Consider the following 16811-nt stretch of genomic DNA (forward strand, 5'->3'; position numbering starts at 1 on the left):
TTAGTATAAATACTATATTCTTTATTTAAATATTTTGCAACTTTGAAAACACATTTACAGAACCTAGTCCTGCATTATTACACTGCGCACACACGTGTAGCTTTCATACTCACAAACATTGCTTAGAGAAAAACACACAGACCTCGTCTTGACAGCAGAAGCACCATTGAAAAACTGTCAAGAGCGTGGACAGAATTAGAGGGACTTAATTGACATTGAGCAACATACAAGATACATCTATTTGTTAAGGCGGAATCGGTGCTCACCATTATCAATAAAAAGCACTTCAACCTGCATCGCCCTTCCTGCTTCAACACAGTGTCTCCTTAAACCATAGACGTTGACTGTCTCAAAATCAGATTAGGTAATTATTCATTAACACAGTGCACCCCCACAGACTGGCGGAAAGAGCAAACTGGAAACATGAGAATAACCAATGAACGTCGGTGCATGTTTTAAGTGTTTGAAGGACAACCTTTAAATTAAGGGGAGTTGATCAGACATTTGGAGGCGAGGCAAGCTGTGAGCGACAGTGGCACCTTTGCAGGTAAGCAAATTCCAGTAGTTCAAATAGCTGGGACAAAGACAGCTTGTCATGCAAATACAGAATGCATAGGACAGACGATATTCATGAAATGAAGTCAAAGGCTACAGAAAATTAACTTAAACCAAATTGAAATAGTATTTAGTACACAAACATACATTTAATTGTACCCATTGATCTTGCCTGTATGGTTGCTTGATGTTCTTTCAAATTATTTTTATGCAAAACTACGCAAGATGATAAATAGTGACAACTTAATTGGTCTCCATTACGCCATGTTAGCCTGACTGTAGGTTTTAGATTAGGGAAAAAAATGTACCCTGGTCATGCTTGTGAAGTTTGGCTCTCCTTCTTTGGTTTCTTTAAGGATTCAAAAGCCTGCATTGTAGTTTGTTGCTCACAGACTACCTGTCACATAGAACTAGAGATGCCAATACAACCAAGCCCCTGTTCTGGTCACATTGCATTTTAGGCACAAATAAAGAGACACCTTAGTGGTCTTCTGACTGTTTTGCACCGAAAATACAACTGGGCATCATTCCCCACAAGCAAAATGACAGATTACCTGTCAAACGGATTGACAGATATGCTCTCAATGTGAAAATATAGAGACATTTTATGTTACAGTATTGGTGCATGTTTTACTCCAAACCCAGATGAAATCAATGGGGCAAAGATAGTGAATACTCCTCTTTGGTGCACTGGCTTCATAATCATAACAGAACAAACACTGGCTAACAATGAAGAGAGGTGTGTGTATTCTGCTATTATGCAGAAAAACCAACAGCATGCCAAGACCAGTACAGGATGATCAAAAATAACTAAATGGCGCGCACACCATTCACATAAATAATGTACAGTCAAACACATTGAACCGATAAAATAAAAGCAGCAAATAAATCATTATTGGGAGACAGAACAGATCTAGAAAAAATATTTTTTAGAGATGACACACCCACCACACAGACCACATATGATTCCTACTGAGTAGTAAGATGGTATGATTCCTACTGAGTAGTAAGATGGTATGATTAATATTTGCCATCCATGGAGCTATATAAGGCGTCACAAAAGAATCACACGGTGAATCCATATGTTTGATGACACATTTCAACCGTCACATCATGGCTCTCAAACTAATAACATTAAAGTTATAAAAATAAATCTTTGTTTTTTTATATATATAATTCATACCTGCCCTATTGGTACGGTTGAAAGCATTCCCAGATGCTAGCATTAGCTTCGCAAGTTAACACGTATCAACAGCAAAGACATTCAGACAAGAACCTACACCCACTTAGTGCACACACGTCGACAAAGACGTGCTGTCATAGTTCTGACACTATTACCGGGTCAAACGTGTCCATGTCAATGTCGTGGTTCTTTCGGCCCACGGAAGGGAGGGATTGAGAATATTTACCTTTATAGATTGTGAATGCTCGTTCGTACACATCTGTCACAAAGCAAAATGATCATCCTTTGCATCCTTATCAGCGTCAAAGTGAAGACACACTGCCTTGTTTCACAACAAACAATATTTACAAATCCATGCGGCTGTGTGCACCGACAGAACTGTTCAGTGACCTCAATGTGGTGACATTTCAGACTAGCCTATAGGTGGCACTCTGGAGAAATCCCTGCTAGAGGCGCTAGTAAATGGTACTGGCCAGCTACCCCTTCATACAAGTCCAAGACAACAACACCAAACTCGTACTGTATCTATATCCTTTCTTATTACAAGTCACAACCCTCTCTAAAACCCACAACAACACAGTTGCTCAATTCCCCAGTCTTAGTATCCAGCCACACACATAGAAACCTTGGAACAGATCATCACGCAGCTACGACATTTACAACACAGACATTCAAATCTCCCTAACAACCACAAACCATGGCTTACTTTACTTATAATACCACTGCTTGTTTCAGGGTGACCAAGCCCAACTCTATCCCCGTATCGGGTCCCTCCCCGCAAAAGCAACCCCCCCCCTTGCATTCAGGACTGCACTTCGGTCTCAGTCCCAATTAAGTGATGTTTTGAAATAAGATATGGGAGAAGGGGAAGAAAGCAGTGTGCTGTTCTACACCGTGTGCATTACAATTCACACGAGAAAGTCTTAGCTGCCTGCCTCCTCTCACTAATACAGTACCAAAACAAAATGGAAGAATACAGATCGAGCTACATTCTGTGGTGAGGAGTTTGTGTTCCATGTTGTGGCGGTGAGATAGGAAGGTCAGTGAGGGGATATATGGGGGGGGGGGGGCTGCAGTCCGTCCGACAGGAACCAGTGCACTTGAGAAGGAGGCAGGTGGAAGACTTGAATGGCGGGAAGTAAACGGTTCCAATAAGCATCACACACACTTAGTCTGTGTATTCTGCCACAATGGACAGCAGCACCGTGATGTCATCAGGCTTCCCCCTGCAGGACACAAGACAAAAGAGAACGTGTCAATTGGTTTTCCAGAGATCAAAGTCAACCTTGAATAACCCAATCTGCAAGCTGACGGTGGGCATAACTATACAGTGGAGCTGGAGGTGTTATTAGGGACGGAAAGGACTTCCCAAGAACCTGATACGTACCTCTTACATTCAGGCCATTGTCACAGGCAAACTGAGCGAAAGGAGACATGTAGTTGGGGTCATAGGCCAGTTCGTGTGCTTGCTTTGCAATGCTCTGTGCCGTCTGCTGGATGCTGTCATAATTGGCGCTCTGAGAAATACAAGCATTAGCATTAGGACAAAGAAATGTGTGCAGGTATATACTAAGGTGAATGTGTAGATTTCGGTAGGTGTGAAAGCAGCTAGGAGGCACTGCGACGGGTTACCTTGAGCTTTTTGAGCTCTTGCAGGATCATGTAGTCGGGCATGTTGTCGAAGAGGCCATCCGAGGCGGTCAGGATGATGTCACCCAGCTGGACATCGAAGGAGGCGCTATCAGCGGCCTCAGGGCTGGGGAGGAGAACACAGGACAGCACTATTAATCAGGGCCAGCCAGAGGGCACCAGAGAGCTGCTACCAGATAGACACATGATCCTCACAAACATGATCAGGAGGAATCTGGTCAAAAGGTGACTGTGCCTGAGAGGGATATAATGGCTGGGTAATAAGACAGCAGATTCCCCCTGGCACACAGTGCAGCCTGCCCTGCTCCAGCCCCACTCACCCACCCGCCCGCCCGCCAGGCCCAGAATGATCTCTGGCTCCTAGACAGGGTAGGTGAGCCGGACGTAACCCTCTGCCCTTGAAACTGTGGAATTGCCCCGTATTAAACCCCTTCCATACCAGAAAGACAGAGAGCAAATGTGAACATGTGAGAGTGTGTGTCTGCTGAGAAGTACATATGCATGGAAGCATAAAGTAACATTGTGCAAGTTTGCGTGTTAATGCGATCGTTATAGGAGAGTGCGGACTGCAATATAAAACAATAAAGGTCTCTTTTAAAATGTAGAAACACATGGAGGAGCTCAAAATAATCCCTATTTTTCCCAGAGATTCCCGGAGAGAGAAAGAACAAGGCCAGCGGAAAGGGGCCTGGCGGGTCCGCCCCGTCTGCTACTGGCCTGTGTGTGTGCGAGCGCGTGTCTGGCATGGGTCCAGGCACTACACACTGTTGGCAGAACAGCTGAAGTAAGGGGTTGGTTGCTGTCACATGGCCCCTCAATAAAAAAAAAAAAAGAGAGAAGGAAAACATACCCTGCCAGCACCTAGGAGCTCACGTGGTCTCCAGGCCAGGCTGAAAATGGCTTGAGGGCTATTGGAGGGTGGGCTGTTGTTTGGCCTAAACTAACTAAACAAGGGCACAGCGTCACATGGATGTTATTGAGCAAATAATACAGTCCCAGAATGAGGACAAAGCTTATTCGTTATCTAGCCCACCGTTCCTTTCAAATCCTTCTGTGAACTGACGAGAAGGGAAATTCTAGATACGATGTTAACCTTACTTCCAATGACAACCTGTCATTTGCTCCAGGTATATCGTCTAAAGCAGGGATTGTCAAACTCATTTCTCCCCCAGGGGGTTACGGAATCGGTCTTCCAAGGTGGTCCATCTTTCCTCACCATCAAAATTAGCCCAAAATAGTAAACTATCTATAGTTGTGGGAATTTCAGGGTAGTGGGTTCGATTCCCGGGACCACCCATACGTAGAATGTATGCACACATGACTGTAAGTCGCTTTGGATAAAAGCGTCTGCTAAATGGCATATATTATTATTATTATTTTGAATGCTCTCCCGACTGTCTAGCTTTAGCAAGCTGGACACAGTCAAGAAACTGAATAACATTCTACACAGTTTTGATTTGGTGTTAGTCATTTTAAAGTCTATAGCGGGGCCATAAAGCCAGTTTTCTCAATACGAATGGTAATTTGAGACCAGGTGGAGGGTCAGAGAAGGAGGGGAAGGAGACTGACCTGTCACTGAGTACCACTCCCTCTGCCCCTGGGGGAGCGATGGACAGCTGGAAAGGGGTGTTGAAGTAGTGCTGCTGTTCGTCCGAGCGGTGCACCACCTCTCCCCCTCGCACCACCAGGAAACCAGAGTCCCCTAGATTACACGTGTGCAGTTGGTGGCTCCTTCGGTCCAGGACCACAATACATGCTGTGCTGCTACCTGAGGAAGTGGAGAGGGGCAGAAGAGAGGGAATATACCAACATATGGTGGTTAGCCATCACTTGATATCCATTTCTACTTGTGTTAAAAAAAGTGGGGTTATCCAGTACAGCAGGGAAGGGGTGTGTGAGATCACATGCTAGACCAGTCAGTCTGGCACAGACTAAAAACAGATGTCCTTCCCCTGTCCCCACTATGCAGCTTCTATCTACCACTGTCCTTCAGAAGGGACGGTCAAGCACAGACCTTGGCTTTAGCTGCTATCACACTATCCTAAAATAAGAAGCAGGTCACTTTTCATAGGCAAACATCGTGTAACTTGGTGTCTCAGAGCAGACAGCCTTGCCTGTGGTGTCGGGTCTCAGTTGAAAAATCTGGCCTCACTCTGTCAAGTTTTTACACACCAGTGCCATTAAAAAACATGTGGACCCGTGAGCAGTGTCAGTAACTGTTCCTTCCACTGACCTTTTAGGTGCTTTGAAATGGACCGAAATGGTAACTGAGGAGGGGGGGGGGGGCTACAAACTTGGTCAGGTGTTTGTTCCAATGACCTCTGTGGAACTGGACCTTGGAACTGGGTGGTGGCAGACTGAAGGACGGCACCATTTCAGTTCCAAGGTCCAGTTCATAATCAAAGAATCATCTCCAGCACCTTTAAAATTAGATCACAGGGAAGTAAAAAAAAAAAAAAAACAGTACCTTTAACTTTATTTTACTTGGGGAGCGGAGAATTTTTTAAATTAGGGCCACATTATTAGGGAGGAAAGCTTTGTTATAATGATCTTTTTGGATGGATTGATAGTGCAGCTCAGCGGGCATGTGTTAGTTGGAGTGTGTGTGTTACTCACCTGGCCTGTCCTGTCCCTCCACATGCATTACACTGTGTGTGTATTAGATGTCGACCGATTAAAAATCGGCCGATTTTTATATATATTTGTAATAATGTCAATTACAACACTGAATTATTATTAATATTATATATATTTTTTTTGTATAATTTTTTTTACCCCTTTTTCTCCCCAATTCCGTGGTATCCAATTGTTTAGTAGCTACTATCTTGTCTCATCGCTACAACTCCCGTACGGGCTCAGGAGAGACAAAGGTTGAAAGTCATGCGTCCTCCGATACACAACCCAACCAAGCCGCACTGCTTCTTAACACAGCGCCATCCAACCCCGAAGCCAGCCGTACCAATGTGTCGGAGGAAACGCCGTGCACCTGGCAACCTTGGTTAGCTCGCACTGTGCCCAGCCCGCCACAGGAGTCGCTGGTGTGCGATGAGACAAGGATTTCCAGATTACCGATTGTTATGAAAATTTGAAATCGGCCATGCCGAATAATCGTTCGACCTCTAGTGTGTATTACTCACCTGTCCCCCCCATATGCATTATACTGTGAGTGAGTGAGTGAGTGAGTGAGTGAGTGAGAATGTAGTATGTGTACTCACCAAGCAAGGGTACTTTGTTTTGTAGGAGCTCATAGTAGCCAGAGGTGAGGATGCCCACAGGGCTGCTGGGGGTGAAGCGGCCCTCCTTCACCAGTCGCTCACATGTCCTCATCAGGGTGGCAGAGAACTGGGACGGGTCCACCCCGTAGTCCCTCCATCCACCTACACCATCCGCCACACCTGAGACACACAGAGAAAAATAAGTGTATAAGTATCAGAACAGTGAATGGTGTATGGGCAATTCCACAGTAAAGCATTAAAACACACCGAGAATCTCCCTGCCGATAGGTACTTATCACAGTGGGAGGCCGTTCGTTCTCTTGCTAGAACAAAAGCGGTAAGTGCTGTGTGCCGACCCGGTAGTGACAAATCTACTATTTCTCCTTGTAGAATTGCAATGCTTGTCAGTTTCCAACTACTTAGGGCCTATGGCACTGCATCGCTGCATACCTACAGACCCGGGTTTATTCCCGGGCTGTGCCACAACCGGCCGCGAATCCCATAGGAAAGCGCACAATTGGCCCAGTGTCATTCAGGTTAGAGCAGGCTTTACCTGGCTCATTGCCAGTTGAACGGGGTTTCCGCCGACACATTGGTGCAGCTGGCTTCCCGGTTAAGCCGGCGGGTGTTAAGGAGCGTCCCGTTTCGGAGGATGCACGACTCCACCTTCGCCTCTCCCGAGCACCGTTGGGGAGTTGCAGCGATGATTGAAGATCAAAAGTGTAAAGGGGGTAAAATACAAACAAATGTAAACACTAGGCCTATAGGCTATACACTACATTGTCTGCCTGGAGTAAATCTTAACTGAAAAACTAGAGCCTAAGCGCATGTTGTAATCAGAATTCTAATCTTAAATTGGTGCATTTCAAACAGTCCTTTTGTGACAAGCAGACAGGAACTTGTTCTGTACAATGGCGAGTTTTATTTTTTTATTTTACTAGGCAAGTCAGTTAAGAACAAATTCTTATTTTTAATGACGCCCTAGGAACAGTGGGTTAACTGCCTGTTCAGGGGCAGAACGACAGATTTGTACCTTGTCAGCTCGGGGATTTGAACTTGCAACCTTCCGGTTACTAGTCCAACGCTCTAACCACTAGGCTACCCTGCCTCTCTAAACCAGGAGGATTCTCAATCATTTAAATCTCCAGTTTGAGAACATTTTGGCTTCCCAGTATATTACAACGGCGATGGACAGAGAAAGTACGCTGTATGCAATTCCACGGTAACAGTATTGCCCTAGTGATTTTCTACTATCAAAGCTGTAATAACACCAACGTTGTCCACTCCATAAACCCTGCACAAAAAGGGGTTCTCTCTCTCAGCACAGTCTGTGTCAACCCTCAAATACAGCAAAAAAATATAAAATAGCCGATCCTTAAACACCAAGCAATGGTACATAGCAACAAGCCATCACTACTGACGTCCCAAAAGGTACGAGACTGACAATATAAATAAATAGAATTAAGCCACTTGATTAAAATTGGCCTGAAAAGGAGAACTCAGGGGCTCCTGCCTTGATTTACAGCCATGTGACCTGCCGGTTAAGCATCTCTAGAACACAAAAACAAAGTGACTCGGAAAATAACATCCCTAAGACTCTCCCTTTTAAACTGGTTGTAGCCCATGAGGCAATAGTCAGGGCTGCAACAACATTCTCAATGTAGGCCACAAGGTGGAGGTATGACCGGTGCCCACACACCTTGGAGCCTTACGATACGATTAACCACACAATGTGGTTTCCCATTACTGCCAGTGCTGCTACCAGGGTAAGTGCCTCCCTGGACACCACATCCTCTTCCTGGGAGCCTACTCTGCCCCTCCCTGAGCCTGAGAGACAGTCTGATAAGCACCATGGAGTAGGTTAATAGTGATACGTCTTGTGGTCTACTTAGCTTCAGTGCTTAAGAGTAATTTGGGGATTCGGCAGCATGACAGACACTGTTGACCTTTGAACTTGGCTGGTCTCAGGTATGGTGTTACATCAGTATCAATCTGGAGACTGGGTCAAATGAGCCACACAGACTGACAGAAGGGGCCTGGCATCAGTGCGCACTGCAGTGTCGTCACTCCTCCCTGCACAGCCCCAAAAGACTAGTTCTACTGGGCCCTGTTCCTCCTCAGATGGGCTTGGTCTGCTGCTGAATAACAAAACCTTCAGTCTTTGTGGAGCTGATTCAGTCAGAGGAGACAGAAGGTGAGAATAATATTTCAAAGAATCACTTTCTTTGCAGTGCTGCAGGGTGGAAGACCTTAGGTAAAAGGAGGGTGAGGGCAGAGAAGAAGAGAGAAGCCATGAACACACACTGCATACTTCGATAAGCTTCCCCCTCCCTCCCTCTCTCTCTCTCCTTCACAGAGAGCCCAGTACCAGAGGACAGGTTTCCAGGGAAAAAAAGGACATCCAGCCAACTACTCCAGACACACATAAATTCAAGATTCCACAGTGAGGGCCCATACAAGGAGAGTCCCCTCTGCTAGCTATGCAAAGCTGTTTGTTGGTGCCTAAAACACACTTTCATATACTGAAAAGAATATATAAATGCGACATGTAAAGTGTTTGTCCCATGTTTCATGAGTTGAAATAAAAGATGACAGAAATGATTATTTTTCTCAATTTGTGCACAAATGTGTTTACATCTGTTAGTGAGCATTTCTCATTTGCCAAGATAATTCATCCACCTGACAGGTGTGGGATATTAAGAAACAGATTAAACAGCATGATCATTACACAGGTGCACCATGTGACGGGGACAATAGAAGGCCACTAAAATGTGCAGTTTTGCCTCACACACACACACACAACGCCACAGATCTCAAATTGAGGGAGTGTGCCATTGTCATGATGACTGCAGGAATGTTCACCAGAGCTGTTACCAGAGAATTGAATGTTAATTTCTTTACCATAATCTGCCTCCAACGTTGTTTTAAAGAATTTGGCAGTACGTCCAACCGGCCTCAAAACCGCAGACCACATGCATGGCGTTGTGTGGGCGAGTGGTTTGCTGAAGTCAAGGTTGTGAACAGAGTGCCCCCATGGTGGCGGTGAGGTTATGATACGGGCAGGCATAAATTACAGAGGTATCCATGACCAACAAATGCATATCTGTATTTCCAGTCATGTGAAATCCATGGATTAACTGACTGATTTCCTCATATGAACTGTAACTCCGTAAAATCAATGAAATTGTTTCATGTTGCGTTTATATTTTTGTTCAGTATAATTTCTCTGAACATCACCAGATTCACAGGGAATATAGTATAGTATGGAGAAGCAATACACCCTGCCACAGCTTCATAATACTTGTCAAACAGAGAACTGATACTGTATACTGGTTGATTGAATTGGCAGGGTGGCTTTTGACAACTCATGTGTTACTCATTGGTACGTTTGGTCCAAATCGGATGTTGGGTACTACTGTTTATTGAATGTTATCTAAATCCTAGAAATAAAAAAAATGTGGTGGAAACAATTATAGCTTAAAACGGAAACATCACCACAAATCACAATATTCAGAATTCATAGCCATTTCAGGACCTAGTACCGCCCCTGTCGAGGTGGATCCAGTTGAGAAAGGGTGTCAACAAGTAGCTAATGCTACTCACTGAAACAGCCACTCATTCATAGAACGTCGGCTTGTGAATAACTATTCCTTTTTGTATTGATAACAACTGTAAAGTTGTGTGGTGCTCAGTACCTGGATGTGCAAGGAAGCACAGGCTGCTGGGGTAACATTTCATCAGTTACCTTACTACGAAGACAAGCAGAGGTAACGTAGATAACTTTGCTAGCTAACATAACTAGTCAGCGAACTACATTTGTTTATCTAAACCAAAATCTAGCTAGCTTTCAGAAAACGTCAGAACCAGGAACTTGTGTAAGTCATCTTGACTCTATGATTAGCAAATACATATACTGGGAGCTAGACATAAACATGATCTGTTTCTTAAGGTCACACGTGGTGTGTTTATAAGTAGGCTACAACTTCTACTGTAGTTTTATCTGTATTTGGGAGGCTTAGTTGATTGTTAAATTGGAGAAAAGCAGAGTTATTAGTAAGGAGGGAAAGGTGTGGGTGACCGGCTAGTGTTTTTTTATTTGGCGGGGGGGGGTATTGTGTGTGTGAAGGTTAGTATTAGAGGTCGACCGATTGTGATTTTTCAACGCCGATACCGATTACTGGGTAACCAAAAATGCTGATGCCGATTAAAGTCGGCAGATTAAAAAAAAATGTAAAAAAGTGTGTATTTGTAATAATGACAATTACAACAATACTGAATTAACACTTATTTTAATTATTTTAACTTAACATAATACATCAATAAAATCAATTTAGCCTCAAGTGGATGAAACATGTTCAATTTGGTTTAAATAATGCAAAAACAAAGTGTTGGAGAAGAACGTAAAAGCGCAATATGTGCTATGTAAGAAAGCTAACGTTTCAGTTCCTCGCTCAGAACATATGAAAGCTGGTGGTTCCTTTTAACATGAGTCTTCAATATTCCCAGGTAAGAAGTTTTAGGTTGTAGTTATTATAGGACTATTTCCCTCTATACCATTTGTATTTCATTAACCTTTGACTATTGGATGTTCTTATAGGCACTTTAGTATTGCCCGTGTAACAGTATAGCTTCCGTCCCCCTCCTCGCTCCTCCCTGGGCTCGAACCAGCAACAACAACAGCCACCACATCGAAGCAGCGTTACCCATGCAGAGCAAGGGGATCAACCACCCCAAGGCTCAGAGCGAGTGAAGTTTGAAACGCTATTAGCGTGCGCTAACTAGCCAGCCATTTCGCTTCGGTCATACCAGCCTCATCTCGGGAGTTGATAGGTTTGAAGTCATAAACAGTGCAATGCTTGACGCACAACTAAGAGCTGCTGGCAAAATGCACAAAAGTGCTGTTTGAATGAATGTTTACACGCCTGCTTCTGCCTACCACCGCTCAGTCAGATACTTGTATGCTCAGTCAGATTATATGCAACACAGGACATGCTAGATAATATCTAGTAATATCATCAACCATGTGTAGTTAACTAGTGATTATGATTGATTGTTTTTTATAAGATAAGTTTAATGCTAGCTAGCAACTTACCTTGGCTTACTGCATTTGCGTAACAGGCAGTCTCCTTGTGGAGTGTAACGAGGGAGAGAGAGGCAGGGCGTTATTGCGTTGGACTAGTTAACTGTAAGGTTGCAAGATTGGATCCCCCGAGCTGACAAGGTGAAAGTCTGTCTTTCTGCCTCTGAACGAGGTAGTTAACCCACCGTTCCTAGGCAGTCATTGAAAATAAGAATGTGTTCTTAACTGACTTGCCTAGTTAAATAAAGATGAAATAAAAGGTGTTTAAAAATGTATAATTTAAAAAAAATTGCCGCCCAAAAATACAGATTTCCGATTGTTATGAAAACGTGAAAATCGGCCCGAATTAAATCGGCCAATCCGATTAATCGGTCGACCTCTAGTTAGTACGCATGATCTATTGACATGAGGGGGATGGGTGGATATAGTACCTTGTTTGAGTGTGTATTGATGGGGACAGTAGTAAAATATTGTCCTTCAGACTAATCCTGCTGCTGACACCAGCTTTGGTAGTACAGATATCCTGTAGAACCATTGGATGAAAGCTTTCAGCTGGGAACAAGCTAAAGATCATCTGACGCGGAAGAGGGGGGAAACTGCGCGAGGCTGGCAAGAGCCAAAGTGTCATGGAGCTCATGAATCATGGAGCTCATGAATTTCTGCCAGACCAGCTGCCATTGCCCAACACAAGACAGAGTTCACCAGCAGAAGAACATTCAGGACCCTGCCTGGAACAGTTTGATTGATGTTGTAGTATAACATAGAATGTTTAATATGATCACAACTGCATTGTAGTATAGATATTTTTCGATCTTTTTCAATATGGAGTTTAATAAAATATTTTATACATTATGTTTTACAAGTGTACTGACAAGTGACTAAATGATTCCAGCTGCATCAGAAACCAATAAAGTGGTGACTTCAACTTCTGGATCAATTCATTGTGATATTCGTTAAATGTATTTGGAAGTAACTAGATACAATCTTATTGCTAAAACAAAATATGTTTAAAATAAAACCGATAAGTCAATCAATGTAGCAAATAAGTAGACATGGCTTGTATTCAAGACAGTTTATTTGCTCTGGAAACCGAGGTGAGTTTACACAGCAGTATGAAGGAACAGTAATGTATGACATATACACTACCGTTCAAAAGTTTGGGGTCACTTAGAAATTTCCTTGTTTTCCGTGAAAAATGAATAGGAAATATAGTCAAGACGTTGACAAGGTTATAACTAATGTTATTTTAAATTTAAATAATAGTGTCCTTCAAACTTTGCTATCGTCATTTGCAGCAATTACAGCCTTGCAAACCTTTGGCATTCTAGTTGTCAATTTGTTGGGGTAATCAGAAGAGATTTCACCCCGTGCTTCCTGAAGCACCTCCCACAAGTTGGATTGGCTTGATGGGCACTTAAGTACCATACGGTCAAGCTGCTCCCACAACAGCTCAATAGGGTTGAAATCCGGTGGCTGTGCTGGCCACTCCATTATAAACAGAATACCAGCTGACTGCATCTTCCCGAAAAAGTTCTTGCATAGTTTGGAGCTGTGCTTTGGGTCACTGTCCTGTTGTAGGAGGAAATTGGCTCCAATTAAGAGCCGTCCACAGGCTATTGGAATTGCAAAATGGAGGGATAGCCTTCCTTCGTCAAGATCAATTTGACCCTGTACAAATCTCCCACTTTACCACCATCAAAGCACCCCAAGACCATCACATTGCCTCCACCATGCTTGACGGATGGCATCAAGCACTCCTCCAGAATCTTAATTTTTTCTGCGTCTCACGAATGTTCTTCTTTAGGATCCGAACACCTCAAACGTATATATATATATTCGCCTGTCCATAACACTTTTTCCCAATCTTCCTCTGCCGTGGGTATTATTTAATGAAACTGACAGTTGAGGACTCGTGAGTTGTCTGTTTCCAGCTACAATAGTCATTTTACAACATTAATGTCTACACTGTAGTTCTAATACATTTGAGGATCACCACTTTATTAAGATTGTGAAATGTCAGAATAATAGGAGAGAATGATTTATTTCAGCTTTTATTTCTTTCGTCACATTCCGAGTGGGTCAGAAGTTTACATACACTCAATTAGTATTTGGTAGCATTGCCTTTAAATTGTTTAACTTGGGTCACATGTTTCAGGTAGCCTTCCACAAGCTTCCCACAATATGTTGGGTGAATTTTGGCCCATTCCTCCTGACAGAGCTGGTGTAACCGAGTCAGGTTTGTAAGGCCTCCTTGCTCACACAGGCTTTTTCAGTTCTGCCCACAAAATGTCTATAGGATTGAGCTCAGGGCTTTGTGATGTCCACCAGTACCTTGACTTTGTTGTCGTTATGCCACCTTTCCATACTTTGGAAGTATGCTTGGGGTCATTGTCCAATTGGAAGACCCATTTGCGACCAAGCTTTAACTTCCTGACTGATGTCTTGAGATGTTGCTTCAATATATCCACATCATTTTCCTCCTCATGATGCCATCTTATTCTGTGATGTGCACCAGTCCCTCCTGCAGCAAAGCATCCCCACAACATGATGCTGCCACCCCTGTGCTTCACGTTTGGGATGGTGTTCTTCGGCTCCCCCTTTTTCCTCCAAACATAACGATGGTCATTATGACCAAACAGTTCCATTTTTGTTTAATTTATCCAAAAAGTATGATCTTTGTCCCCATGTGCAGTTGCAAACCATAGTCTGGCTTTTTCATGGCGGTTTTGGAGCAGTGGCTTCTGCCTTGCTTAGCGGCCTGTCATGATATGTCGATATAGGACTCGTTTTACTGTGGAAATAGATACTTTGTACTGGTTTCCTCCAGCATCTTCACAAGGTCCTTTGCTGTTGTTCTGGGATTGATTTGCACGTTTTGCACCAAAGTACGTCCATCCCGCTCAGGAAGAAGACAGAACGAGTCTTCTTCCTGAACGGGATGACGTCTGCGTGATCCCATGGTGTTTATACTTGCATACTATTGTTTGGAAAGATGAACATGGTACCTTCAGGCATTTGGAAATTGCTCCTAAGGATGAACCCGACCTGTGGAGTTCTACAATTGTTTTTCTGTTCTTGGCTGATTTCTTTAGATTTCCCCATGATGTCAAGCAAAGAGGCACTGAGGTTGAAGGTAGCCCTTGAAATACATCCACAGGTACACATCCAATTGACTCAAATTATGTCAATTAGCTTATTTGAAGCGTCTAAAGCCATGACATCATTTTCTGGAATTTTCCAAGCTGTTTAAAGGCACAGTCAACTTAGTGTATATAAACTTCTGACCCACTGGAATTGTGATACAGTGAATTATAAGTGAAATAATCTATCTGTAAACAATTGTTGGAAAAAATTACTTGTCATGCACAAAGTAGATGTCCTAACCGACTTGCCAAAATGATGACTCCGACCTAAGTATATGTAAACTTCCGACTTCAACTGTATATACACTTGTGATGATAAGAACATGTTTTTGTCTGAATTGCAGCTGTAACGACCCTTTGGGAAGAATTAAACTTGGTTAAGCTTCCCTAGAGTCTGTGAGTTATTTACTCTGAAAAATTAAGAGCCTAACAGTATCCAACGTACTGTCCATCGTGTGAGGGATAATTTGTTCATATGGCCCGAACAACACACGCAGGCAAGGGGATTCGGTGTCCTCTGCCTAGCTTCTCCCCAAGTAGAACAAACTCAAAACTAATCTGTAGGGCACAAAGCAGTATCGTCTGTTAGAGAATGACAAAAAACGTTATTAGTTCATGGGCAATCATTGTGTAGCATTTGTATTCCTACTGTAGCAGCATGATGCTTAATATTACACACCTCCAGACACATGTTAGCTAGCTACAAAATAACGGTAGTTACTCTACGACTGATATGAGAAAGCCAAAGTCATGCATTTACTCTTCGTCAAAGCATTTCTTTAGTTTTGCTCCTAGTGAAATGCACTGAGGCAAGCTAGCTAACGTTAGCTATAACGTTGGGCTATAACACGTTTTGGGTATAGTAAACAAAGCTAGCTAGCTCATCTAGGCTAGTAGCGGTACTAGCAAGCCTCATTATGGCAAAATCAATCACAAACTTACACTGAACAACACCACCTTGTGTTAAAAGACAGCTTATATTGCTAGCCAACTTCCCACAGCAAAACAAACTTGTTTGTCATTTGCCTTCCTTTTCAGCACCCCTCTATCCATATGTGCGTTGAAACTTTGATAGTCTCCCTCACACACACGATCCATGGGGTCTGCAGTGACTTGGGCTGTTACGGTGACCGTATTACCGCTACACCTGCAGTCAGGAGTCATGAGCACAGTCAAATTCCATGTGACCGTTGAGTCACGGTAACTATAAGCTTCTCCAAAACTGTGCTCTGATGCCTCTGATGGTCATCAGTAGAATACCAAACTTGCTAACAGCCTGTTGGTCATGGCCAGTACTCTACTCTAATCACTCTGAAATTAATGAAAATAAAATCGAAAATCAACGCAAACAATTCATGAGAGCTCTGGCATTCAGAGTTGGAGCGGAATAGGATAAATCTATTGCGCAGCGAGAGCCAGTTCCTCATCGCTGGTTAATGCATGAAATAAAATAAGTGATCCTGTGGCACAACATTTCTATAGGATATGCAATTGCTTGCATGAGAAAACAGTTAATGAAAATAGGATCGCTTGAGCTTTCTATAGGCTAGGCCTACTATGTGTATTTCTCAACTTTCCATACGGTGCATTTGGGAAAGTATTCAGACCCCTTGACTTTTTCCACAGTTACGTTACAGCCTTATTCTGAAATGGATTAAATTAAAAAGAATCCCCATAAATCTACACACAATATCCCATAATGACAAAACTAAAACAGGATTAGAAATTTTAGCAAAAAATAATTAATAAACTGAAATACCTTATTTACATAAGTATTCAGACCCTTGACCCCTGATCATTCTTGAGATGTTTCTACAGCTTGATTGGAGTCCACCTGTGATAAATTAAATTGATTGGACATGATTTGGAAAGGCACACACATCTGTATATAAGGTCCCACAGTTGACAGTGCATGTCAGAGCAGAAACCAAGCCACGAGGTCAAAGGAATTGTCCGTAGAGCTCCAAGACAGGATTGTTTCGAGG

The 16811-nt window shown here is 43.1% G+C and overlaps 1 protein-coding gene across 2 annotated transcripts in view; it reads right to left on the reverse strand.

Annotated features, from left to right (window-relative positions):
• Nucleotides 1-16811, reverse strand: part of LOC118387650 (protein phosphatase PTC7 homolog) — a 24761-nt gene continuing 7950 nt past the window's right edge. For both annotated transcript variants that reach the window (XM_052525743.1, XM_052525742.1), the window contains exons 2-6: nucleotides 6604-6783; nucleotides 4958-5156; nucleotides 3371-3494; nucleotides 3125-3255; nucleotides 1-2964 (exon numbers count right to left, since the gene is read on the reverse strand). In XM_052525743.1, the coding sequence (XP_052381703.1) occupies nucleotides 2907-2964; nucleotides 3125-3255; nucleotides 3371-3494; nucleotides 4958-5156; nucleotides 6604-6783 (692 nt within the window). In that variant the 3' untranslated portion in view covers nucleotides 1-2906. The remainder of the gene's footprint in view (nucleotides 2965-3124; nucleotides 3256-3370; nucleotides 3495-4957; nucleotides 5157-6603; nucleotides 6784-16811) is intronic.

The sequence above is a fragment of the Oncorhynchus keta genome, chromosome 9 (genome assembly GCF_023373465.1).
Source record: "Oncorhynchus keta strain PuntledgeMale-10-30-2019 chromosome 9, Oket_V2, whole genome shotgun sequence".
Taxonomy (NCBI): Eukaryota; Metazoa; Chordata; class Actinopteri; order Salmoniformes; family Salmonidae; genus Oncorhynchus; species Oncorhynchus keta.